The 25,990-nt window shown below is 39.3% G+C and overlaps 1 protein-coding gene and 1 pseudogene across 5 annotated transcripts in view; one reads left to right on the top strand and one right to left on the bottom strand.

The window, feature by feature from the left end:
* ITPR2 (inositol 1,4,5-trisphosphate receptor type 2) overlaps nucleotides 1–25,990 on the top strand; it is a 525,086-nt gene that overhangs the window by 442,393 nt on the left and 56,703 nt on the right. For all 5 annotated transcript variants that reach the window (XM_066264976.1, XM_066264974.1, XM_066264967.1 and 2 more), the window contains 5 exons: nucleotides 3,590–3,754; nucleotides 7,294–7,489; nucleotides 11,522–11,614; nucleotides 24,572–24,702; nucleotides 25,790–25,955. In XM_066264976.1, coding sequence (XP_066121073.1) covers nucleotides 3,590–3,754; nucleotides 7,294–7,489; nucleotides 11,522–11,614; nucleotides 24,572–24,702; nucleotides 25,790–25,955 — 751 coding nt within the window. The remainder of the gene's footprint in view (nucleotides 1–3,589; nucleotides 3,755–7,293; nucleotides 7,490–11,521; nucleotides 11,615–24,571; nucleotides 24,703–25,789; nucleotides 25,956–25,990) is intronic.
* On the bottom strand, nucleotides 16,273–16,986 carry LOC136329037 (protein S100-A10-like; annotated as a pseudogene).

The raw sequence follows: 25,990 nt of genomic DNA, 5'->3' as shown, positions 1-25,990 counted from the left end.
ATGGCATTTATAAGTCAGTTTCTTTTCTCACAATTATTTGTACTGTGGAAATGTTTTCTTATTCTTGGTCTTGGTCTCCCATTTTGCAGAGAGGTAAAGCAAATGAAATTTAGCAGATACCTGTCTATTAATATTAAGCCCCAGTGTTCAGATTTAATAGTGTCATGCCCTTAATTATTTAACTGAAGGTAATTTCCTGGGGGGGGGGGGGCATGATACCACTAATCTATGAGGTTGAGAACCATCATATGTTCATTTAACACACACAATTTAATTATATATTCTGAATCCAAACTTTCATGCCCCCCATCTGATGTGCACATACACACATTATTTCTCATGTAATATGATCACTGAATGTTCCTAACTACTTCTGATATTAGTTGCAGGAACAGAAAACTGCTCCAGTGCTGGGGAAAGCTGGCATGTATCAGATTTAGTGAGAGACTGTACAGTTCACACCACCCTTGTTGGCTGTACTGTTTTGCTGGAAACAAAAGATTTCCAGGGTGATTTTGAATACGTGCAAATTTTGCCTTAGACCTTGACCGTAGAAATTACCTTGCCTAAGATGCAATGTCACTGAAATGGAGATTATTTTAATGAAATCATCTCATTTTTCATAAGAAGTTTGATGGAAATATGGTACTATAGTACTATAGTTAAAATGTAGTTTGAGACAATAAATTTAGTTTTACTTCTCAATAAATAGTAGACGATCTTTTTTTGCAATAATTTATTCCTAGAATATAGGTCATATTTTCCCATAGGAATGATGTAAGATGGGGATAGAATTTCTGATCAGGGACATAGAAACAAATAAGACACAAAGGGTAATATAAAGGCAGCTGTAAATTTCTGCGATCACATAAAATAGTAGAAATGAAAGGATATCACGTAGAATTCCAGAGCTGTGAGGCATCTAAGGGATTATTTCCTTCCAGGCATCTCACATTGGAAATAAATACACAGCACCCTACAGAGACCAGGAGGATTCAGCAAAGTAATTGGTGACAGAGCCAAGACTGGAGACAGGCGTCCTCACTTCCAGTCCAGGCTCTTCTCACTATACAGCAGAGTTAGGGTCCTGCAAAAACTTCCTGCTTACCTTGCCCAGTTCCCACATCCTCCACCCATTGTTGCCTTTGTCATAAAAACAGTGATTGCCTACACAAGGGTTCTGACTGATCAGACAGCGTTAGAGCATGACATGAAAAGAGAAAATGGTTTTGTTACTTCTTCATTCTCTGCATAAGTATTCCCAGCTTTCATAGAAAATGCTATATGAAAAAATATGTAAAATTTAAGGCCACAGTGTGGGGAAAACCAGAATTCAACTTCTTCCCTACCCAATCATTTAATCTTGCATTGGTTTCTCCTTGGTATGAACACTTCAAAACAAAAGCACAATAATTCCCGTGTTTCTGATCTCGGCAGAAACGGGTAAATGCCCGTGCTGGTGTCAACCCCACTTCACTTCAAGGCCTAGTCAAGAGAACAGGGGCATATCCATCAGCATCTGGCCCTAGGTCAAGATTTAAAAAAAAAATCTGAAACCATATGAGACATATTTACTTTTTATGCAAAAATAGCAAAGGCCCTTTTAGGCAGAAATGTGTTCTTGCTTTTGCAGTATTTGAGAACTGAGAACTGAAATGTATTGCTCTTTTGAGATTTCCAATTCAATGTATTGTTATTCCTCAGTGTAAAGTGTTAATAAGTAAATAGTGTTTCCTACATAATTTTTTTATGATTCAGTTTAGAAAAGTAGAGATTGGACAACAAAATATAAATAATTTGTCTTAGGCATATCGTTCATCCTTCTGAAAAGTCACAATTCCAGTTTTTTACTCTATGTTTATAGAACTTCTTATTTCTATTTTATATTGATGAACTATTGTGGGTTAATCAAGGTACTTTAAATATAAATAATAGTCGCAGAAAATAATTGAAAGAATAAAATACTGAATACTGTTACTCTATCTAAACATTCTACTTTTCACCATTTTTATGTTTACTGTGCAATACTACATTTATATCAGCTCCTTGTATATAGTGTCTGATTTTTAAAATAATGACTTTTTATAATATTAAACTTGCTCTTGTCTAGTAAATATAACGTTATCTATCCCACTGTAGCTATATTCGTAATGACCTGTAAAGATGTGATAATGACACCCTACATTGTGAAATAAGACTTTCTGTTTGGCATTTTCAAATTGTTAACAAGATAATGAAAGGATTGATGATAACGATTATTGCGAGGATAGTTAATTAGTAGGGAGAATTTAGGTAAGGTTTGAACTGTTGAGTTGCTATGCTGTCGATTTGATTAGATTGACTTCACAACATGCAGGTATAGCCCATTTCTCATTTCATCCAGATTGACTGGGACTTCAGAAAGTTGAAGGAAAGGAATTTTCCAGTTCACATATTTCACTTTTTCCTCAAAGTATTTTGCTCCTTCTATGTTATTTAAAATTATTCTATAGGCAATTTCTTTCATATATATTGAAGAAATCAACAATGTTGTAAAGAGCAACCTTTTTACCCAAAGTTAGGTTTGGACATACAAAGACAAATATGGTGCCATTAGATAAATTCAAGAACTCAGAACACTTTGGAATAATGAACAAATATTAAAATCTTTAATTTAATTCTTTACTTGATAACACAGAGGCAAAACTGGCTCTTTAGTTTATAAATAATGCAGTGATTCTCGAACCAAATAGAAGGCTCTAAGTTTATGATAATTCCGTTCTTTGGAAATCATGCACAGATCACTGTTATTGCCAAAAGACTCTCAGTATACATTTTTGTACTCTGAAGTTATGCCACAAAAGGCAGTGTTAAACATGGTTTTAATGTAAGTACTCTGTATGATACCAATCTTAATATACTCTCCAAAATATTTATTGAATTTACCATACAAATAACTTAGAAAATCTCTGCATGCATTAAGTTTATTTTAACCTACGTATATAGGTATTTTTTATAATTTTTATGTATTTAAAGTAAGTTAAATGCAAAAGTAACGTTAATGGCTTATTTCTTTAAAATAATACTCAATAGAGAAAGTCCAGGGTAAAAACAAATAATCAAGGAGAGATCTCTGGATAATTTTTTGAAGACATTTTTCTGTTACATTTCTAGTATAATAAAAATGTTACCTAGGATACGTTCAGTATGGGAAACTTGAGTAGTATTTATAGATTTATAAATTGTGTAGTCGACTGAATAGTTCTATGAGTTGGAACTTCTTTATTCTACTTTTTCAGAGGAAACAGTCAAGGCCTCTCATGGTATGACTCAGGTCATAGCAGCGGCAGTGGGAGCCCCAAGATTTTCATTCAGATCCATGTCAGTTGCATAACTGAGGCCATTACTCCTTTTCCTGGAACTATGAGATATAAGTTCTGCCTGTATGTAATATGTTTACATGCAGATGTGTAAGCAATGCTGAAATATTATAAAATGAAAACTCATGAAAGAAAACCACAGACTTATGAATAATAGATTTTGTCAATGACCTATTATTTGAGTTTGGAGATAAATAAGACATTAAAATCTAATCTTTTCCTCCCTTTAGCTTTGTAATAAAATAGTATTTCTGGTGAGTTTTGTCGGAAATCGTGGCACGTTCACCCGAGGGTACCGAGCTGTCATCCTGGACATGGCCTTTCTCTACCATGTAGCCTACGTCCTGGTTTGCATGCTGGGCCTCTTTGTCCATGAATTCTTCTACAGCTTCCTGGTGAGTCCATTGCCATGCGCACAATCGCCACTGAAAAAAATGCACAATGCTGCTTCTTATGCTTCTTCCTTTGATTTTTTTTTTAAAGCAAAGCCCGACTTTTAGGACAAATTATATTATTTTTAGAATTTCCTAGGCAAAGCATGAATTGTTATTATTTTTAGTCTTTTTCTCTGAAAAACTACATAGGTGGTGCAATTCTTTATTTTCTCTCTGAAAAGGAACCAGCGACCCTCCCTCCTGACCCAGGTTTCATAGAGGAGGCTGCTGGTGCTTTCAGCCAAATCATCTTTCCTTTTGCATTTCAAGATTCTTCTACATTGTTGGAGGAAAAAAATGGGGATGTATTTCTTGGTCTTGGAATTATTTTCTTTTATTTACAGTGCCAAATATTTCGTGTACCTTTAGAATAGCATATAAGTAAAATGAGGCGCGCAACTACCAACCCAGCAAAAAGGCAAGGGGTTGTTTTAAGTAAAGTCTTATCGTTTCAGATTTAATGTTATTGTTGTTAAGTTTATCTTCATATATTTAATTCATTAAATGGATTTTCAGAGTTCTTGTACAGATTTTTGGTGTGGTGGGTTGTTTTCTTGGGGTTTTTTTTTTTTTTTTTGCGTTTTATTTTTTTGCTGGCTATCTGTTTTTCTTCCTACATGCAGTATAAGTTTTATGACCATAAACCAGGAAAGAAGTCAGTATAACGATATGATGTTTTAGGTAAAAGTGAAGTGGTTACCAGGGGAAAGGGGACATAAGGGAGGGGACAGTAGGAGGGGGTGGGGGAAAAGGTGTAAAGAGGGACAAATATAAGGTGACAGAAAATGATTTGACTTTGGGTGATGAGTATATAACATAATCAAATGCTATAGAAATGTTTGCCTGAAAACTGTGTACTCTTACTGATCAATGTCACCATGTTAAATTTAATTTTCTAAATAAACATATTTAAAGACAAAAAACCTATATACTGTTTTTGAAACTTTAAGGACTGCTGGCTAGCATCATGCATAGGACTGATTTATTTATTTCTTCAGCTCAGAGTTGGCGTGCACTAGAAAGCACTACTTTCTATAAAATAACTGCTGGAAACAAGTTGAAGATCTAAAATCATTATGTTGACCCAGTGTGCTTGCCTCCTGCTTCCCTGTTATGTATCTAGTACACCATGTATGAGGACGGAAGAAAGGCTAGTGTTCCACTTACTCTCAAACACTTGAATGAACCACAGTGAAGAATGGATTTGTTCCATATGTTTAAATTAAAAATTATCTTCCAAGAAATTTATTATTCACCAATCAAAAGGAAATCTTTTTTCTGTTTCATGGATTCAGATGAATTTCCTCTGTGCTCTGATTCACCTGAAAAATTCTGTTTTGAAAAATCTGCCTGTGGCATACAGAGTTGGCAAAAGTAGGTTTACAGTTGTTTGTATGGGAAATAATAGGATAATTAATAAATAATAACATAAGAATAAACTCTGTGCTTCACACACTCACCACTCTAAACCTAGTTTTGTCCCACTCTGTGTAAAGTCCTCTTATACCCAGCATTTAACGTGACTGTGATATGCACTTTAACCTTCTCGTCTATAAGATGGATAGGGATAGTATGGGAGAATAGTATTATCAAGATCTATTAAAAAGATAATGTGAAATGATGTATGTAAATCTTTACATTTTCAAGGTAAAGGTATTTAACAAATAAAAGTATGTTTGAACAATTATGAGTTATTAATAGTAATGTTACTTTGTTACTTAACCTTATTTTTTAATTTTATTTTCCTCTTGTTTTTTATCTTTTAAATTATACAGTAGTGATGCTGATTCATTTGCATAGGGTTGATTATGAAAAGGAGATAGTCCATTTTGATGTTTAGAGTACTAGAAGGAAATTGTAATGGACATAATGACAAAATAGAATTTAAACATATTTAAAATTATATGACTCTGCATCCCTAGTTTTGTCCACAAATGTCAATTCCTTATTCAAAATAATAAAAACCACACTCTAGATATTCATTTTAGAAATAAACAGAAAGAATAATCAGCCTGACCAATGTCAACACCTGTATTCTCAAGATTCTGATTCCATGAGGATAGAATGGGGCCAGGAACATTGCAATTTTTGTGAGCACCCCATGGGCGCTGTAAAGCCATAAACTTTCAGAACTGACTTAAAGCTCATGTTTAGACCTTTTCTTTAAGCCACCATTGAATTAAAGTTAAGAAAAATGTTCTATGTCAACTAAATGCCTAAATAAGTTAAATAAGTCAGAGCATTGGTGTAACTTAGAAGCTAAATTTGCATTAATTTGTCTGTACTGGAGAATGCTGACTTCATTTCTAGAGAGTGCTGCTCCTTTCAGCAGATAGATAGCAAAATAGTTAAACATATTTTTGTGTGTTTGTTTTGCCATCATTAAAAGTAACAGTTTCCTAAGGTGAGCAAACAAGTTAATAACTTTAGGGCAATTATTTGCAAGATTACAATTAGATTGGAAAGTAACTGTATAACGCTCAGCACTCAGAAAAACAGAGTACACAGCCCTGGTGTTTCTGAGAGGTTAACTGATCATTTCAATCAGTTTAGAAATTCTAATCACTACTCACAGATGACAGAAGACAAACCTCAATTATTTCAATTTTAAACAATTCTTGTCATTTGCAAATAGGTTTTAATGACTTTCTTAAGTGAATGTTAAATTATTACTTTTAACCAGCTTTTGATAATAAAACATGTATTTGCTAATGTATAATTTCAACATTTTCTATAGCAATAAATAAAGTTGTTTTTAGTGTTGACTACATACCTGGGTTCGTGATTAATGTGTAGTTTTCTACTACTAAACACATAATGGACAATAACCCGTTAGAGGAAGTGAATTAGCAAAATTATGTGGTTTTTTAAATATTTTTAATTCCAAAAGTATACTAAAATAATACATTTTGCCTTCATTATACCCCTTTATTAAGGAAAGATGTCTACATTTCTCAAATATTTTGAAGTTTCATACCTTTTCTGTTGCAACAGGCTAATAAAATTATTCTCATAATTTCACGTCTAATCACTTGATTAAACAGTACATATAATGAGCCTGTCCATTTGTTCATCACTTAGGTGAACCTAATTCAGCATTCTCATGTTAGCCATTTTACATATTCCAGAAACAACTACAGATTATCAGTAAGACTAAAACATAGGTATAAGTTGTGAAGTTAGTTAAGTATAACATAATTTTTCTAAATTTAAATTTGAAGCCATACTATTTCCATATCTTACACAATTGAAATTGTGTTGGTTGCAAAACCCACTGATGCATGTTGTGTTAGAATTCTCTTTATTGAAAAACAGTTTATTAATACATTTCAACTGGACAGTAATACATACTTTGGTTCCTATTTAAGGTGTCATTTAGGTTGTTATTTTTTCACAATTGAACTAAAATGGCTTGCATTTATATTTGTGATGACCTTTATATTTATTCATCTTTTGCTCCTTTGCGTTTTACGGTATTTTGTTTTGTTTTGTTTTTGTAGCTTTTTGATTTGGTGTACAGAGAAGAGACCCTGCTCAATGTCATAAAAAGTGTCACACGGAATGGCCGCTCTATTATTCTAACTGCCGTCCTCGCACTCATCCTTGTCTACCTGTTTTCCATTATTGGGTTCCTTTTTCTGAAGGATGACTTCACGATGGAAGTGGATAGGCTGAAAAACAGAACTCCCATTACAGGTACTGCTCTACCACTGAATGAGCTGTCTCTGATGGCAGATATGATTTGTAGGTAGCTTGTTATGAGGATTACAGATGAACCCTAATGGAAGAAATGTTTTCTTTCATTCCTTTGAAAACATGTTCTGGTTTACTAAGAGCTCACGATTGAAATACTTTCAGGCTGTATATTAGCTGTCAATGTGTGTATAGTAATACCCTTGTACAAGCAACATCATCTAAGCTCTGTCTCAGTAAGAAAGTTTGAATGATGACTATATTCCAGAAGACAGTCAACAATTTCAGTGCAGGATAATAGCTTTGGGATGCTTTCCCTCCTCTTCCCCTCTCCCCCAAGAACATATAACATTGTTTACAACCATTATTCTATGCATGGTTGCTCATAGTACATCATATTATACTTAATTGGAAATGATAAATGTTCTCACTGAAACCATCATATAGTAAGAAATGTGGGATAGAAAAATACTCAAAATATTGTCATTAAGGAGCTCAGTCTATGACCATCAGAATTGTAATTTACTTTTGTTGACTGACTGGTTAAACATCATCCATTTATACTCACGGTAATTCTTGTAGTTTGAGTACTTATTCTTTCCATCTTATTTTGAACTATACTTACTATGCTTTCTAAAGGTGTCATTTTTACTGCTTTTCTACCTTTTGTCATTTTGGTTAAATTTCTTTGTTCTTCTACTTTGCTGAATAGAAATCATAGTTCTATGTCCTGACTGGTTCGCTCAGTGGATAGAGTGTCAGTCTGGTGTGCAGGTATCCTAGGTTAGATTCCTGGTCAGGGCACACAAGAGAAGTGACCATCTGCTTCTCTGCCCCTTTCCTTCCCTCTTCCCCTCCCATAGCCAGTGGCTCATTTGGTCTGAGCATTGTTCCTGGTGCAGAGGATAGTTTGGTTGACCCCCAGCGTCAGCCTCAGGCACTAAAAATAGCTCAGTTGATTCGAGTATCAGCCCAAGACAGGGGCCCAGACAGTGGATCCAGTTGGGGTGCATGTGGGAGTCTGTCTCACTATCTTCCTCCTCTCACTTAAAAAACAGAAGAAATCATAGTTCTGTTAGTTTCTGTGGGTAATTCGGCTGCCTCTGGGTCATAGGGGATGGAAACCACAAAAAGGCTCACTCTCTCCTCGATCCATTAAATTTAAAGGCATGATCTGATTAGTAGTGCCTTATAGACCACATTCTTTCTGCCTTTAACAAATATTTCTTAATTATAATATTATTTGGTAGTATCTTTCTTTAGACTATGGGATAATTAAATGACATTTAGATCTTTTAAGTCTAAGTGATCAAAGCATAAAAATAGAAAGATCATATACATAGATTGAAAAGTATTAAAATTGAGACTGAATATCATACCTAAGTATTAGCCTTTATTCACGGGAATGTGAAATATTTTATTACTGTGTTTCTTGTTCCTTAATGTTACTTTTTTCAGAGTTCGACAGGTGTAAATAATTGGAGGAAAAGCTCATATACATAAATACCCCCAAAACTCCTTTTTACTAAACTATCTGTGAATCATAAACTACCTGTTCTCAAAACATTTTAAGTTTTAATTACTTGTGAGGCATGCTCACATTGAATTGTTCAGTGAGGAGTGAGTCTGAAACCAAAGCATTGTAATTCCTGAATTCAAATGTTTCCAATAGTTACTGCTTTATGAATCTAGTAGTAAACATTTCTAATTGTGTTATTTATAAAGTTAGTGTTACTATATTATGAATATAAAAATCTTCCTTAGAAATATAAAAATATATTTTCTTTTTGCTTACAAAATAGGCAACACTGGACCTAAAATGTCCAATCTTGTTACTAAAGTAATTATGCATATTTGTATAAAAAGCTGTTAAATAAGAGAAAGCGGTCAACATTATGAACCTAGCATACAAGGACAGCTAGCAATGCTGAACTCTTGATTCTTCGTAGATTGAGATTTTTTATTTCATAGCTTGTGAATGTGATGTCGTGCCCTAGGAAAACATCCTTCTTTTAATTTTTTGTTTACTTCAATGCCTTATATTATGTCTGTTGATGTGGGGCATAAAATGTATTCTTTTAAGTATTGAACACTCTTTACTCCACAGGTTGAGTGGAATATTTGAGGGTGGTATACCTAAGTAGCAAGTGAAATTTAGAATGCGTAAGTATATGGTTCTTCAGTGAATGCGAAGTTATAATCCAGAAGCCAGGAGATGGGAGTTGGAGAGTTCTGGGGCTGAATTACCAGAGCATCACAGATACAAATGAGAGTGGAGGGTGGAGAATTATTTGCAAATAGCATTGGGAATTTAGGAGAGTGCGGATCCCACCTCTAGGACCAGTGGAATCGGCAGCTTGATAGAGGAAGGAGGAGCCTCCACTTGACAACATGCAGGGGGAATCTATGTCCCAGAAAAGCCCAAGGAGTTGGAGGGAAGGTTCTGCTAAGTGAAAGTGGCAATGTCTCACACATGTCCCTGTTCCCCACTCCCAGGGCCGCCCTCCTGTTTGTCGCCCTCATTTCCTCTGACCCAGAATACTGCGGGAACCTCTGATGTCGTGTCCCCACCTTCAGCCTCCCTTCTCCCTGCCCAAGTCCGTCATTTTGACCACTGCTCCCATCTGTCTCTCATTAGGTCAGACACCTTTCTGACATTGGTGCTAGCTGCGAGGTGCTTGTTCCAAGTCGTTAGCTGGAAGCTCAGGTCACTCTGCTGCCCTGTCTGTTGCTTTGCTGGTCTCTCTGCCTTTTGTCGTGTAAATTGCACCAGGAATTGTTCCTTTCCCCTACCTCATCTGCCTATGTATCAATTCCATGTCTCCTTTAGGTGGATTCTTCAAAAAGCTTTCACCTTCTTTTCTTTCCTTCCAGAATTTATTTCTCCCTCTCCTAATGTCTGACATTACTTTATCTGTAGTAAAAATTATACTGTACCTCTCTGTTCCCTAATTGATTGTCAGGTCTACGAGGCCCTCAGAGCTTAGCATAGGGTCAGTAAATATTTAGTACGTAACAGAATGGCTCCCAGAGCACACTCAGCATCCTCACCTCCCTCCTTCTCTGACCCTGAAACTCACTCTACCCGAGTGATGTAGCTGCACTTTCCCCCCGTGCTTGCCTAAGTCCAGGAACAAGAAGAGAAGGAGGTCAGATGTGTGGCCTCCCCACTTCAGAGTACTCCTCCAGGCAGGGCCACTTCCTCTCACCTGTCCTGACTCCAGGTCCCATTAACCTCTTCCTCCCGCATGTAATCCGTGAACCACATTTACTTAAAGGTGTGGTTTAGAAATGCACTTAAATAGTTCTTTAGCTCTCTGTATATGAAAAGAAACTCACTCCCTCCCTCTGTCTTGTGGACTTCCCTTATTGGCTTGATGTGAAAAAAAATAGGTTTGAGAGGAAGGAACCTCTTCTCTTTGTATTTGTTACTAACAACAAAAGATATTTTTCATAAAACTTTTTTCCCCCACATAGATAGAAAGGATACTCTTTTCTGTTCCATTCTGAACCAAGTAAATAGCAGGTGAGCCAGCAGGCAGATGGATCCTTGGGGACTAAAGAAAAAAAGGAAGAACCTGAACAGGGATCCTGCAGAAGATTCTTGCTTCCCTGAGGAGTCTTCTGCCCTTTCCCATAGGAGACCACCACCACTGTACTGTCTGTCTCAGCCATAGGGACCCACCCATGGCTTACAGCTTGAGGAGCACCCACTGTTCCTGGCATTCCAAGTCCAAACCCTAAATGCCTTTGGCCACAGAAACATTGTTACACGTGGTAACAATGATATTGTTAATACTTTATCTCAGTCACTTTAAAAAGGTATAAAAGGCTTTCAGTGGATTGGCCCATGAACCTATTCTCTATAAAATTACTTCAATAGGCAGAACTCTTCAGCGGTTCAAGCTAACTTACTAAAAGACTAGAAACACAGCTAGTTGGAATAGTAGTGCCTTTATTTACCTGCCTCTGTAATTGTGTGTTCATTTATCATTTGCGTATTTGTCTCTATACCATATTCTACTTTGTTTTCAGGAAGTAATGACATTTCTACTGTGACATTACCTTCACTGATGGGAACATGTAAAAAGGAAAACTGTACACCCACGATACCGGCTTCAAATACAGGTCTGTAAAAATGACTTCAGAACAGTATGAACTTGATACTTCCGCAGTTATGTTTATTTGATGAATGTAATTACTGCTTAGAGAGTTGCTCTAGTAATTTCATGGTGGTTTGAAGTAGAAGAATGGAGAGTAAAAGAACCAAGAAGTTTCCGACTAGAGAAACAATTCCCAAATCTGCCATTTTGTATCCTCATCCTGTTCCTTGTATCGTTTCTATTCATTAGAATTGATCAAACTTACCCTGTGGTACACGCTGTTGAAAACTTCACCAGTGTAATGCAAACCCATACCACACTAATCAAGACCCTTTTAACTGAATAACCTCTAACAAAGAATCTGGAAATGCATGGGCTCAGAATTCAAAAGTCTTGGTGGTAATCCTGAACTTGCCACTTTCTAGCTGTCTGTCTTAGATATGTTATGTAAACTCCCTGGACTTTGTTCAGATTGTTTGCCCTGAAAGGGAAGGAGGAGGAAGAGACAGAGAGAATATAATACTTTCTCTGCTTCCAGTGGAGCAAATGGAACCATGCATATAAAAATAATTTTAAACTCTAGTTGTTCTAAGTAGTTTGGAAACTATGGCATATGTGAAATTTACTGAGCTGTAAAAGGAATTTATGACCTGTTTCTAGAAGCAACAACAGTTTAGGGAGTATATGTCTTTAAGTAATTAAAGAATTATATATATATAAATATATATTATATATATATATAATATATATATATATATATATGAATGAATGGATTTAGTCTGTGTTAATGAAGGGCAAAATTAGATTCATGGACCGTGAAGGAAAAACGAGTTAAGCACAGTATAAGGATGGACTCCCCCACTTCCATCTGGGAGCACATTGTCTGGCCATAAATGATAGGGCTCCATCCCTGAACTGCCTTTTCCTTGAGATGCTGGACTATTGCTTGGAGAAATGGAGAGTCCCTTCTACTAACTCAGTGCTTCATGCTTTATAACCGAAAGGGAGAAATAAATACACGAGTGCATTTCCTGCCCCGGCCGCTGTAGGCACTGTGAGCAGTTGCCACCAAGAGTTTTTTTCTCCCCTACCTCTTGGGTCAAGGCTTCCAAACAATAAACCAGCTCATTCTCTGCTTATGTAGCTTGCTGGGCTTTGTATATTTGTCTCTATACCATATTCTACTTTGCAGCTCTAAAGTCCTGTGCTGGGCCTCCAGTTTTCCCATGCAATTTCTTCAGCCTTCCTCACGTATTATAGCACTGACTCTGAATGTAGCACTCTGGGGCAAGAAGCTGAAGGGTGGTGGTGTCTTGTTCTGGATCGTGGAATTTGCCATCACACCCTGGACCTTTATGTGGCTGACTCGTGGCTGAAATGCCATTCTTCACTTGTTCAGCTGTCTAGCCATAAACGCCTAACCTATACTCATGTAATTGAGACTTTGAGATTTCATGTTCAAAACCATTCATTTATTTCTGCCAATCTGTAATCCAGGGGCTATTCTAGCTTGTCCTGTGAACAGATAGGGCAGCTTTTGACTAGCTGCTCTCTAGGGGTCGTGTCCCTTACAATTCTAAGGTGCTAGGTACCTTTATGGATCCTGAGTCTGTTAAGCAATGTATTTTATATGTCACCCTCAAGTTTGATCAACTGTAGAACAGGGGTTGGCAAGCTGTGGCCCGTAGGGAAATATGACTTGTCACCTCAGGCTAAGAATGATTATAACATCTTTTAAGCTTTTTCTTTAAAGAAAAATATGCACTGGAAACTATACATGGCCCACAAAACCAATTTGTCATCTGCCTTTTTACAGAAAGACAAGCTGCCAGCCTCTGCTCTCAAAGATTTTTATTCAAGGTGTCAGGAATATTGTGGAGAATAGTGCTCAAGACAGAGCTCTTTGGCTTGCTTCTGGACACGTGCCTTCACCTTGACATAGCCACGTTCCGTACAGTTTTTCAGCCACATGGAAACTTGTCTTAAGTAAATTGTCATTTAGCCCATGTTTCTCCATCTTTTAGAAAAAATTAAGCTCCTTCTTAAAGCCTCCTTGTCCAACCCCAAATACATAATGTTTACTTTGTCCCCAATTTGAGGAAGCTATACTGGCTTCTTTTGGTGTTCCTCCTTCCCCAACTCTCACGTTGATGATCCCCTTTATGCTGTCTTGGGGACCAGCATCAGGCTCATTTGTCAGCAGCTTGCAGAATTTGTCACAATCTCAAATCTAGGTGTACAGATGCTCCTCTGCTCTTATTATTATTATTCATGATTTTTTTTTTTAAATCAAGAAAGCAATTTAAAAACCTTGAACATAGTTTATGTAGCTGGGTAAAATTAAATAGCTCTTAGGATCTTTTGGGCACCTTGAACTTCAATTAATTGTTGCCAGTACTTATCTTCTTTTTTATTCAGCATTCTTTCTCCTTAGCAGAGTATGAAAAATAATATGTTTAAAATTTTTCTTTCTTGTTAGTGCAAACATTTTAACAATGTGATCTCTACGTATATATAGTAACCCTGTTCTTTCCTTGCTTTTTTTTATATCTTAATGTTACTTTAAAATTATTTTCTTTATTTTAAAGAAAATATACTGTTTGGTTTGATTTTTAATAACAGAATATTTGCCAGTGAATCAACAACATAGCTAGTGTTCCTCCTGCCAGAGTCTAGGAAGATGGCTGAGCATGTAGAAAGGGGCCCAGCCCAGCAGTTGAGCTAGCGATGCCCCCTCCCCCCCAGCATGGGAGCTGGAGGTTCCGAGGACAGGGTGAAGCGACGGCTGGAGTCCCATCTTCTGGAGTGAGATCTTCCAGATCATACATGGTGTACACATATCCTGGGTCATGGCTTCCCGGCTCTGTGCCATTCTCCAAATTTTAGCCCTTCTGCAATTTTCCAGAATAATTTTTGATATTCAACCAGGCATTCTATTGGCATGGTTTCATATGCTATCACTAATAAGGACATTTTGGCCTTAACATTGAAAACAAAAAATGAAGTGAATATATTTATACAACAGGAAATTCATTGTCTGTTCGGTACATTATTTGGTGCTGATGATAATAGTATTAATAATTTTTAAAGACCTTGTGTATTCATTTATACATACATTCATTCATACATCAGTGTTTGTTGTGCCTATACTATAGGCCAGCCCCCCTGCTAGATATTCAGGACACACGGTTGAGTAAACAAACATGTATCCTGGCCCTTATGGAACTTATAAAATAATAGAGGAAGCATGCAAAGTTATAAAATATGGTGAGTCCTACAAGCGGTGCTATGATAGGTAAGCACAAGGGAGCCTGGCTGTAGGATGATCAAACAGGGCTTTCTGAGGAGGGGTTATTTAAACTGAGTCATGAAGGATGAGAAGGAGCCACTCAGGCCAAGAGGAGGGAGAAGTGCATGCTAGTCACTGGGAATACGGCTAGATCGATGCCACTAATTATCCTCAGATTATAGGTAAGAACACTGAAGGGCTTTAAGGAAGATCACTTGGCTAGTAAATCAGTCTAGATCTCTGATTCCAAAGTCTGTACTCTTTTTTTATTTTTTTATTTTTTGCATTTTTCTGAAGCTGGAAATGGGGAGGCAGTCAGACAGACTCCCGCATGCGCCCGACCGGGATCCACCCGGCACATCCACCAGGGGGCAATGCTCTGCCCATCCGGGGGCTTGCTCTGTTGCGACCAGAGCCAGTGTAGCGCCTGAGGCAGAGGCCACAAAGCCATCCCCAGCACCCGGGGCATCTTTGCTCCAATGGAGCCTTGGCTGCGGGAGGGGAAGAGAGAGACAGAGAGGAAGGAGAGGGGGAGGGGTGGAGAAGCAGATGGACGCTTCTCCTGTGTGCCCTGGCCGGGAATCAAACCCGGAACCTCCGCACACCAGGCCGACACTCTATCACTGAGCCAACCAACCGGGGCCCAAAGTCTGTACTCTTAACCTTCTAAGTTTTATTATCTCATACTTAAAGGATCAATTTCTATAAATTATTTCTTCCCTAACCCAAATTTAGAGTTTGTTAAAATCCTGCCTATCATGTTTTCTTTTCCCGAGAATGCTTGGTTAATTTTTTTTTCGGAACTGAAAAAGAAATTTACTTATTGAGGGCAAGAGGGTACAAGCAATATAAAAATCAAAAGCTTATCTGGTTTAAATGGACTTTTTCTTCTCTTATTGAAAAGAGGTGGGATTTGCCCTGGTCACTTGGCTCAATGGATTGAGTGTCAGTTCAATTCCTGGTCAGGGCACACAGGAGAAGCGACCATCTGCTTCTCTTCCCTCCCTCTCCTTCTCTCCCTCTTCCTCTTCTCCAGCCAGTGGCTTGACTGGTTTGAGCATTGGTCCCAGGTGCTGAGGATGGCTTCATTGGTGTGAGCACATCAGCTTCAGGCGCTGAGGACAGCTCAGTTGATTATTAGAGCATCAGCTACAGACGGGAGTTGCCAGGTGGATCCTGGTCAGGGCGCATGTGGGAATCTGTCTCACTATCTCCCCTCCTCTCACTTAAAAATTAAAATTAAAATAAAAAAAGGGTGGGATTTTATTTGTACATTTTATAAAGGTCCCAATCTGCTTATGGAATCCTTCTATGGGAGAAACTATGGGGCAGAGATTCCTTAAAGAACCCATTGGGAGAACTTTTATCAGGGCGAGAGAGCCGCTCAGAGCTTCCTACTTCTTTCCCTTCTGCTTCCTGTGAACTACAAAATAGTCATTGCGCACGATACTGAGCCCAGCAGTTAGCAAAAAGAAGCTCTGGAAGCCCCTCTGCTGTCTCAGCACTGGTCCAGGTTCTTTATTATTTGTTTATGGCCAGAGGGTTCTTTTGATTTTCCCCAAAATTTAGGGAACTCCTTTTCTTTTCTTTCTTTTTTTTTTTTTTTTTTTTTTTTTTGTATTTTTCCGAAGCTGGAAACGGGAAGAGACAGACAGACTCCCGCATGCGCCCAACCGGGATCCACCCGGCACGCCCACCAGGGGCTACGGTCTGCCCACTAGGGGGCGATGCTCTGCCCCTCCGGGGCGTCGCTCTGCCGCGACCAGAGCCACTCTAGCGCCTGGGGCAGAGGCCAAGGAGCCATCCCCAGCACCCGGGCCATCTTTGCTCCAATGGAGCCTCGGCTGCAGGAGGGGAAGAGAGAGACAGAGAGGAAGGGGGGGGGGTGGAGAAGCAAATGGGCGCTTCTCCTATGTGCCCTGGCTGGGAATCGAACCCGGGTCCCCCGCACGCCAGGCCGACGCTCTACCGCTGAGCCAACCGGCCAGGGCCGGAACTCCTTTTCCATGAATACTCTCAGGTTCCCCTTTGTTAAATAGCCTTTATCCCCCAGCAAATTTAAACATGAACATCATGGTTTCCATGACATGTTCTCTTTGAGACGTCATTTTGGTGAGGTCTTGGCCAGAGGTGCGGCTGGACGGCTCACCTGGCTGGGACCCATGCCTCTTGGATAGATTTTCTTTATGCATATTGTGTTCTGAAGTCAATTGCTTAAATATTCCTAATTATATGTTTATCCACTGGAGTTGATGCCCTTCCCTTTACTGTCCTGGGAATATTTGGCAACATCTTGAGACCTGTTTGGTTTTCAACATTCTGGGAGGAATGCTGCTAGCATCTAGTGAGTGGGCCAGGGATGCTGCTCAGTGTCCCACAGGTGCACAGGACAGCGCTCACAACAAAGAGTTATCCAGTCCAAAATGTCAGTAGTGTTGAGGCTGAGAAACAGCATTGTATTACAGAGTTTGTTTGGATATTATTTTGTAACTCTGAATACAAATTCATAAGAGGCTTCCCATAAAAATCTCTACAACCTCTTACTTGCCTGAAATATTACATAAAGAGTGTAACTTCCTTCTTTTCTATGAACGAATGGAGACAGTCCTGCCAAGTATATTTGTCCAGGGCAGAGTCTCCAATCCTTTCTAGGCTCCACCTGAGATGGTAACGGTGGGGAGAGGCAGGTCTGGCTTTTCAGGGAAAGCTCCCGGAGTAGTGAAGAAAGGCTCGTGAAGGAATTTCAGCACTGAGCGTATGACAGAAACATCTTTGGGAGCCAGAGATGATGGCAGTAGCTTTGCACAATCAGGGACCATTCCTAAATCATTATTAAAAACTACAGGAATGCCTATATTGATCTACTCTTTCTCCTGTGCTCATTTTGCATTTCACCTATTAAGTAATAAAATTCATCTGATTAAAAATTCCATGGGTTGGATCTTCTGGCCCTTGCCCCTTTTAAATTTTGGCCATGCATATTTAACTGCAAACGTAGAGCAAAAGCTAGAACCCGGTGTTTGCTGTGTGGCATGTGTCACTTAGATTTAACAATAACTTTTCTATGTCTAAGACCAGGATTAAATTTTAATGTGCAAACCCTAGTGGGCATTTGTGTTGGACTTGACTTGTTACCCTGTGGACAGCAGGACCGCATTACAAAGGCCCAGCACACACGCATCACAGTAACGAGCCTCGCCATGATCGGGATAGGTGAGGCAGAGAGGCTCAGGAGGCACCAGCAACTCCACTGGGGCCATTGTCCAGCAGCAGCACGGCAACTGGCAACCCACTGTGGTGGAAAAAAGACAGAAAAAGAAATTTTATTTCATTTGCTGCAGACCTTCCAACTCCCTAGACAAGAATATCCACTTAAAAAATAAACCAAACAACTGATTCTTTAGAAAAGTAAGGCCTGTTTGAAACAATTTGCAAAATATAGTCATGATTATTTTCTAAGTAAAAATTTTTGAATGTACAGAAAAGGAAGTTCACAGATGTCTAACATTTACGAGTAATTTAAATGTAACATGCTTTGGTGTTTCACTTTAACAAAAAGGATTGATGAACACCAGGAACTGATCAACCTTAATGCCATTTTACATGTTGGCTTTCTTCTGAGTGCTTAGCGTTTTGGGGTTTTTTTCCTAATTTTTTTTTAAAAATCAGCATTTCCATTATGAGTTGATTAAGTTTAAGACTAACAAACAAAATGTTTTTAATTGCACTCAAATTTTAAATATATTTCAATGAAAATCTCTTGCTTTCTAAGAAACCATAAAACATGAATACTGTAATTATTAAAGCAGAAAAAAATAGCACTATTAAATGCTCTTATTCAAGTGTGTCCAGCTTTAAAAAAGAAAAAAAAACTTTATAATAAAACACACTTTGTAATAGAACCCAATTTCTCAACCTCAACACTTTTGACATTTTGGCCAGATTGTCCTTCAGAGCCAAAAGAGTATATTTTTGTTCCTTTCTTCATATGAAGCATTTTATTTCTATTACGAATTAAGAAAAATACTTTATTTTTACTAATATTCAACTGAATATGAGAATAACTCAGTCTCATATGGTTCAAGTATAATATTTGTGGGTTATATTAAAACTATAATTTTGCATAAGATTTTATAGCTGTTTATCAGTAATGATGATAATTATGATACCCAGAATTTATTCTACCTTATGTCCCAATGTTCTGATTTCAAGTCTCCACATTAAAAGTCTTGTTTCCACCAATTCCTTTTGCATGTAAACAGTCATGCTCTCTTCTTGTATAACTACTTCTGTTTTCATCATTACCCCCTTGCCACCATTCACTAGATGATTTTTCTTACATCTGCAATCTCCTTGTACCATCTGTTCCCACTCTTCCTCTTAGGTCCTCATTGAACCTTCCTCTTCATCCTGTTATCCCTCCAAGCCGACATCCCATTATTCTCCTTCCTTTCAGTAACAACTTTTCCTATAAAACACTGGCTATACTCTCTCCCTCAGTTTCTGCCCCAACCATCTTCTCTTTCACTCTGCCATCTTAATCTTGTTTCCTATGACCTGATTGTTAAATCCAGCGACCTTTTCTCCTTTTCTTGCTTCCCATTGTCTTTGGCCCTTCTGTAACTCTGACATTTTTTTTTGATACCATCTCCATCTTTAAATTATTTTCTTTCTTCATCTAGGATCCCAGTACACTCCCAGCTCTCTTGTCATCTCTACCTTTTTAAAATGTTTTCTCATCTTCTTCACCTATAAGCTAAGAACCATCTGAGATTCTTTCCTTGTCTTCATCAAAACACCCTGTCTCCAGCTCCTCCTTCTGAATTGTCTGTGTCTACGACCTAATGAGACCATCCTTTCTGAAGTCACCTCTGACTGGAAGCTTCACTGTGATACTGAATCCTGCCTTCTCTCTTGTGCCGAGAGTCCCATCAACTCCCGTTTATTCGCCCTTTCCATTTCCTGTGTCTTCACCCTGTTGAGCTGAGGCTCAGAGCACATCATGCCTGAATGAATGCAACTTCCTTCAAAGTGGTCTTTCTGCCTCTGTTCATTTACTCTTCTTCGGTTCACCTATTGTTTCACCATTAGACTACTTGTCAGGAATCACGGCTTTGAATATATCCTTCTCTTCCTACCGTGGTTCATTGCCTGCCCAATAAAACCCTAGCTCTTGAGTGCTTCACAGTGAGCACCCAGCTTTATCTTCCACTCCTTCACCTGCTGTTTATTTGCTGTTCGTCATTGCTGCAAATATTGTTTTTCTACCGCTGGGGCTGTCTGCTCATGCCATGTAAAGTGCCTCACTATACCTGTCTTAGTCCTTGAACATTCAAAGCAAACTTGGAGTCTACATTAATTAGAGGGACTCCCATCTAATTACCTATGGTATTAAAAGTTCTCTCCCTATTCTAATCTCTTTTCACTACTTCTGTGGCTTTTATCAAATTGTTAACTTGTCATATTACATACTCACAATAAGGTCTCACTCAACATTTCCGATAGGTTCTTGGAAGCAATATAAAAGGGAACCAGTTTTTGGTTGGCTCAGTGGTAGAGCGTCAGCCCAGCATGTGGAAGTCCCTGGTTCGATTCCCAGCCAGAGCACACAGGAGAAGTGTCCATCTGCTTCTCCACCCTTCCCCCTCTCATTCCTCTCTGTCTCTCTCTTCCCCTCCTGCAGTCAAGGCTCCACTGGAGCAAAGTTGGCCCAGGCACTGAGGATGGCTCTGTGGCCTCTGCCTCAGGTACTAGAATGGCTCTGGTTGCAACAGAGCAACGCCCCAGATGGGCAGAGGACAGCCCCCTGGTGGGCATGCCAGGTGGATCCCAGTCGGGCACATATGGGAGTCTGTCTCTCTGCCTCCCTGCTTCTTACTTCAGAAAAATACATGCACGCACGCGCACACATACACACACACACACACACATACCCAGGAAACCAATATTACCATAAGCCAATTGATATAAACAAGAGTGAAGTTCCTATGGCATCTGATCAATGTTACAATGAAACAGTGTTGAACAAAATGATGTTATTCAAGGACCTGCAATACAGGTTTTATCTCATACTATTTCACCAACTAGATGGTACACCACCTTGGCCCTGTTGAAAGTCCTCCAGTAGCGCTCCATAGCTTTCAAGATGGTTTAAACTCTTCATGTTGGTGTATGAGTTTATCCCGATCTGATCTCTGTCTGCTTCTCACAGCTTCCACACTCATCTGCGTATACCAAAGGCCAGTCCTTCCAGTCCACCTGCAGTTCCCCAAACACTCCATATGCTTGCATACCTGCTTTGCCTTTGCTCATCCCATTTTATCTGCCTGGGATTTATTTGCTTCATTGATTTTAATGGGCAAACATGCCTCTTTCAAGATCCAGCTTAGGCACTACATCCCTCAAGATGTTTGTTCCTGACACCCCAGGCATGAGATGCACATTCTTCCTGCCTCTGCATTATCTTGTGATCTGCACTGCCGTTGCTCATCTGCTCGCTTACCTTTCCTGGGAAATGTAAGTTCTTCCCACCTGCATTTCTAGCACCTAACCCCAGGGCTGTTGTTGTTGTAGGTGAAGTGAGGCAGATTTGGATTGGGAAAGCCAGCTGATTATGTAGATAGGGATCCTCAAGGTGGCATTTACTTAGGTGAATTTACCATGATTCAGGTCCTGCCTTCCAGCCTTCACTGAAGGCCTGGGAACTTGGCTTAACACACACACACACACACACACACACACACACACACACACACACATTAGTAAGAGAGAAAGAGAGGGACAGACAGGGACTCGTAAATGTTAGACATCTTGAACATCTGTGAGAGATGAGAAGCATTGGCTCATAGTTGCAACACCCTAGTTGTTCATTGATTGCTTCTCATATGTGCCTTGGGGCGAGGGTGAAGACTTCAGCCTAGCCCAGTCAGTGGTCAGCAAACCGCGGCTCACAAGCCACATTTGGCCTTTGGCCTCTCGAGTGCAGGTGCAAAGGCCAGCTTAGGAGTACCCTAATTAAATTAATAACAATGTACCTACCTATATAGTTTAAGTTTAAAAAATTTGACTCTCAAAAGAAATTTCAATCGTTGTACTATTGATATTTGGCTCTATTGTCTAATAGCCGGTGACCCCTTTTGACCTTGGGCTCAAGCCAGCAACCTTGGGTTTCAAGCCATTGACCTACCTGTGGGCTCAAGCCTGTGACCATGGGGTCATGTCTAGGATCCCACACTCAAGCTGGTGAGCCTGTGCTCAAGCCGGCGACCTTGGGGTTTCACACCTGGGACCCCAGCACCCCAGGCCAGTGCTCTTTCCACTGCAGCACTGCCTGGTCAGGCTGCCCTAGCATAGTATATGAGTGGATCCATCTCACACAGATAAAATCTTATTAACCATCAGAGATGCTGTTGTATAAAACGGGCACACCTATGCACTAGTTATGAAGTAACGTGTTAACTAGAATGTTGCTTGCATTAACCTGACCTGGGCATTTCCCCCTGTTTACATGCCATGAAAAAAGCCAATTCTCTCATTGTACATAGCCACCAACTTATTTCACAGTGGTAATCGCATGAATTGTGTATGGATTTTACTAGCTCACCTGTTGAAGAACAAACAGCCTTATTTCTGAATTCTTGCGGAGGGATGGGAACAGTTTCCTGTGGCTCCCAGGTACTGATAATAAACCCTTAGTAAACACATGCCTGACATTGCTGATGGAAGAAACGAATCCAACCCTGCCAACTGGTGTAAAAATGCTTTGATTGAATGGCTGACCATGGCAAAGTAACATAGAGGCATAGTCCATCTGACCTCATTAACCATAATTCTCTTTAAAAATTTCTTTAACCCTCCTACCTATTTGTAACTTTTTCTTTGCCTTCTTCCTAGCCATCACATTAGAGCCCAGCAGCAGGTGTCCGGGACCTAAATGGCACTTTGCAGACTTGAGTTTTCTCACTGCTTTCTCTGCCTCCCTGTCTCTTCTGCTGCTCTGACTGCTGCCACCAAAAACCCTACCTCTTCCCCATTTCTCCTTCCTTCAAAAGCAGTTTTATTTCTTCACTTTCTAAACCAGAATTACCTTGCAGCTCACCTCCAAGGTAACTGACCCAGCACTGATTCAGCTGAGCCTGTTGCTGCTGCATTCGGGGCCTGGATGTCACTGACCTCAACCCTCTTTCCCAGGAGCTTGTTTTGAAAAGAAACAGCTCTGACTAAAGTGAAAAGATTGGGATCCCTCATCCAAATGATGTAAAAAGAAAGCCAGTTCACAAGAGGGAAATCAGTCTTGTAAGAAAGTATCAGATAGGCTGTTGTTTACGGATCACATAGGCAGAATTAGGCTGATTTTTTCCCCCTTTGACGTTGCTTGTTTTTACACTCCTGCCTGGACAGGCAGGCTGTAGCTACACCATTCCAAAAGTCAGTGCCACTGTGCTGCTTTAACTTTGTAACAAGAAAAATACATTTCTGCTCATTTTTCGATATTAGGAAATCCTGATCCCAGTGTCTAAAAATAGTATGAATTTTTTTTTTTTTACTCTTTTAAATGACTGAGAAATTGTTACCAAGTTTGGTAACTTTACTGTTCAACAAAATAAGACTAGGAATTTTTCTGTCGTATTACATCTTTTTCTCTCTCCCATTTCTCCCTAAGTATTTTCACATAAATATATTTGCACAGAATAAATTGTTCACATAAATACATTCTACTTCTTATCCATAGCTCCATGCTGGTCGTTAAGAAAGCTTAGGCCATAACCAAATTAATGAAATAATATCTGCTGTAATTTTGTCAATCTCTGTCTAAAGTGTTTTACATATCTTTTTTTTTTTTTTTTTTTTGTATTTTTCTGAAGCTGGAAACGGGGAGGCAGTCAGACAGACTCCTGCAAGCGCCTGACCGGGATCCACCCAGCACACCCTCCAGGGGGTGATGCTCTGCCCATCTGGGGCATCCCTCTGTTGCAACCAGAGCCATTCTAGCGCCTGAGGCAGAGGCCATAGAGCCATCCTCAGCGCCCGGGGCCAACTTTGCTCCAGTGGAACCTTGGCTGCGGGAGGGAAAGAGAGAGACAGAGAGGAAGGAGAGGGGGAGGGGTGGAGAAGCAGATGGGCGCTTCTCCTATGTGCCCTGGCCGGGAATCGAACCCGAGACTCCTGCACACCAGGCCGATGCTCTACCACTGAGCCAACCGGCCAGGGTCTGTTTTACATATCTTAAGTACAGTCCTCTGAGTAATCCTCAGACAAGCCTCCCATTTTACAGATGAGGCTATTGAGGTTAAGGAACTTGCCCAAGTCCCAGTGTAGGAACAGATTAGAATTTGAAGCCAGGTGCGTGTAGCTTCCTTGTGTACTCTTTTTCCTACAATGCCTTTGCTTCTTGGGTTTTCAGGAGATCTTACCACAATCTCTTCTCCCCACAGCACAACAATACACAATGACTATTAGACTTCTTATAATTCACCCTTCTCATTCTGTCATCTTTCACCAATGGAAGCAGAAACTATTTTAGTGGCTTTATCAGTCTGTGTCAGTCATGGGTGACCAGATCAAAAAAATGTTATGTGACTTCAGAAAATTGTGTCATGGCACAGTTATGAAAAAATAGATCTTCAGAAGTAGATACTAGTGTATTTTAAAAACACGAGTTTGCTGCATTGCTTACTTTGTGTGTTTTTATAGCCGATGAAGAATACGAAGACGGAATCGAAAGGACATGTGACACTCTCCTTATGTGTATTGTCACCGTCCTGAACCAGGGCCTCAGGAACGGTGGTGGGGTGGGAGATGTGCTGAGAAGGCCATCAAAAGATGTAAGTTGCAAGAAAAGTATTTCTTCAAGAAGCACAGCAACACTTTTAAGACTTCTTTTAATAACATTTGCAATATGTTTTGTTGTTATTGTTGTTTTCAGGGTACTATCTTGTGTCATTTGCTTTAAAAGAATAATGGTAGTCATTGAAACCAATTACTTGTATGCTAGAATTACACAGAAATCACAAATGTACTAAAAATCCTTGTTGTTAGTGGGGTTATAAAATTTTTCCAAGTTTGAGCTGTGTACTGTGTTACAAATGTGATGAGGAGTTGAGTGTCACATGAATAACAGAAACTAGACTGCCTCTTGTCTATCAGGTTTCCCGAGCATGAGATTTGCTCTTTGCCTCTGAATATGAGTAGCTTTCATTGTTTATCCATGATGAATATAAAATGTAAACAATTTCTAACAGGATTTCATATCTTAAAATGGCAAGGCTGAGAAATTTCTCATTGGCTGTGAAACCCCCAGCACCAGGCTGGGAGCTTGAAAAATCTCAGCTGGGTCCTGTTGTGAAGTCACTTAATGTTTTCTCATCTGTGACATGGCTGTACTGTGTGACCTCTAATGTGTCCTTAGTGCTGTTCATCAAGTAGAAATATTGTAGCTTGAGCTGTATGTACTTGTCCCTGTAAGGCCAAGAATAAAACCTATTCCAGAAATTGACAAATCATTAGGTCCTTCTCAACTCCTTAATCACTGACTTTTGGAATTGACATTTGTATTTCTTCTGGGATGCAGCCCACTGCACCAGAGTGCATTTAGCACAGTGACAAAGTGGTTTTTAATAAAGAGCAAGTCTCTTCATTGTGGGGGGTGGGGGCAGTTGAGTCCTAGAGAATGGAAGGGGCTCTTGGAACAGCCATGAAGCTTTTCACATTACATTTAAAGAAAATCAGGGTACAAAATGAGTCTTATTCCAACTTGGAATCCTATCTATATTAACTTAGAAAAATATTTGTTGAATATATTCCCTTTTAGACAATATACCAAATCACCATGCCTTGAAAATGTGTGTGTGTGTGTGTGTGTGTGTATATATATATATATATATATTTTTTTTTTTTTAATTTTCATTTCAGGAGCCCTTGTTTGCTGCCCGAGTGGTATATGACCTTCTTTTTTATTTCATTGTTATTATTATCGTTCTTAACTTGATTTTTGGTGTCATCATTGATACTTTTGCTGATCTCAGAAGTGAAAAACAGAAAAAAGAAGAAATTCTAAAGACAACTTGCTTCATTTGTGGTAAGTGTTCTCAAGATACTAAAATAATAGATGAA

Source organism: Saccopteryx bilineata, chromosome 1, assembly GCF_036850765.1.
Source record: "Saccopteryx bilineata isolate mSacBil1 chromosome 1, mSacBil1_pri_phased_curated, whole genome shotgun sequence".
In the NCBI taxonomy this organism is placed as follows: domain Eukaryota; kingdom Metazoa; phylum Chordata; class Mammalia; order Chiroptera; family Emballonuridae; genus Saccopteryx; species Saccopteryx bilineata.
This window is presented reverse-complemented; position numbering and strand designations above follow the sequence as displayed.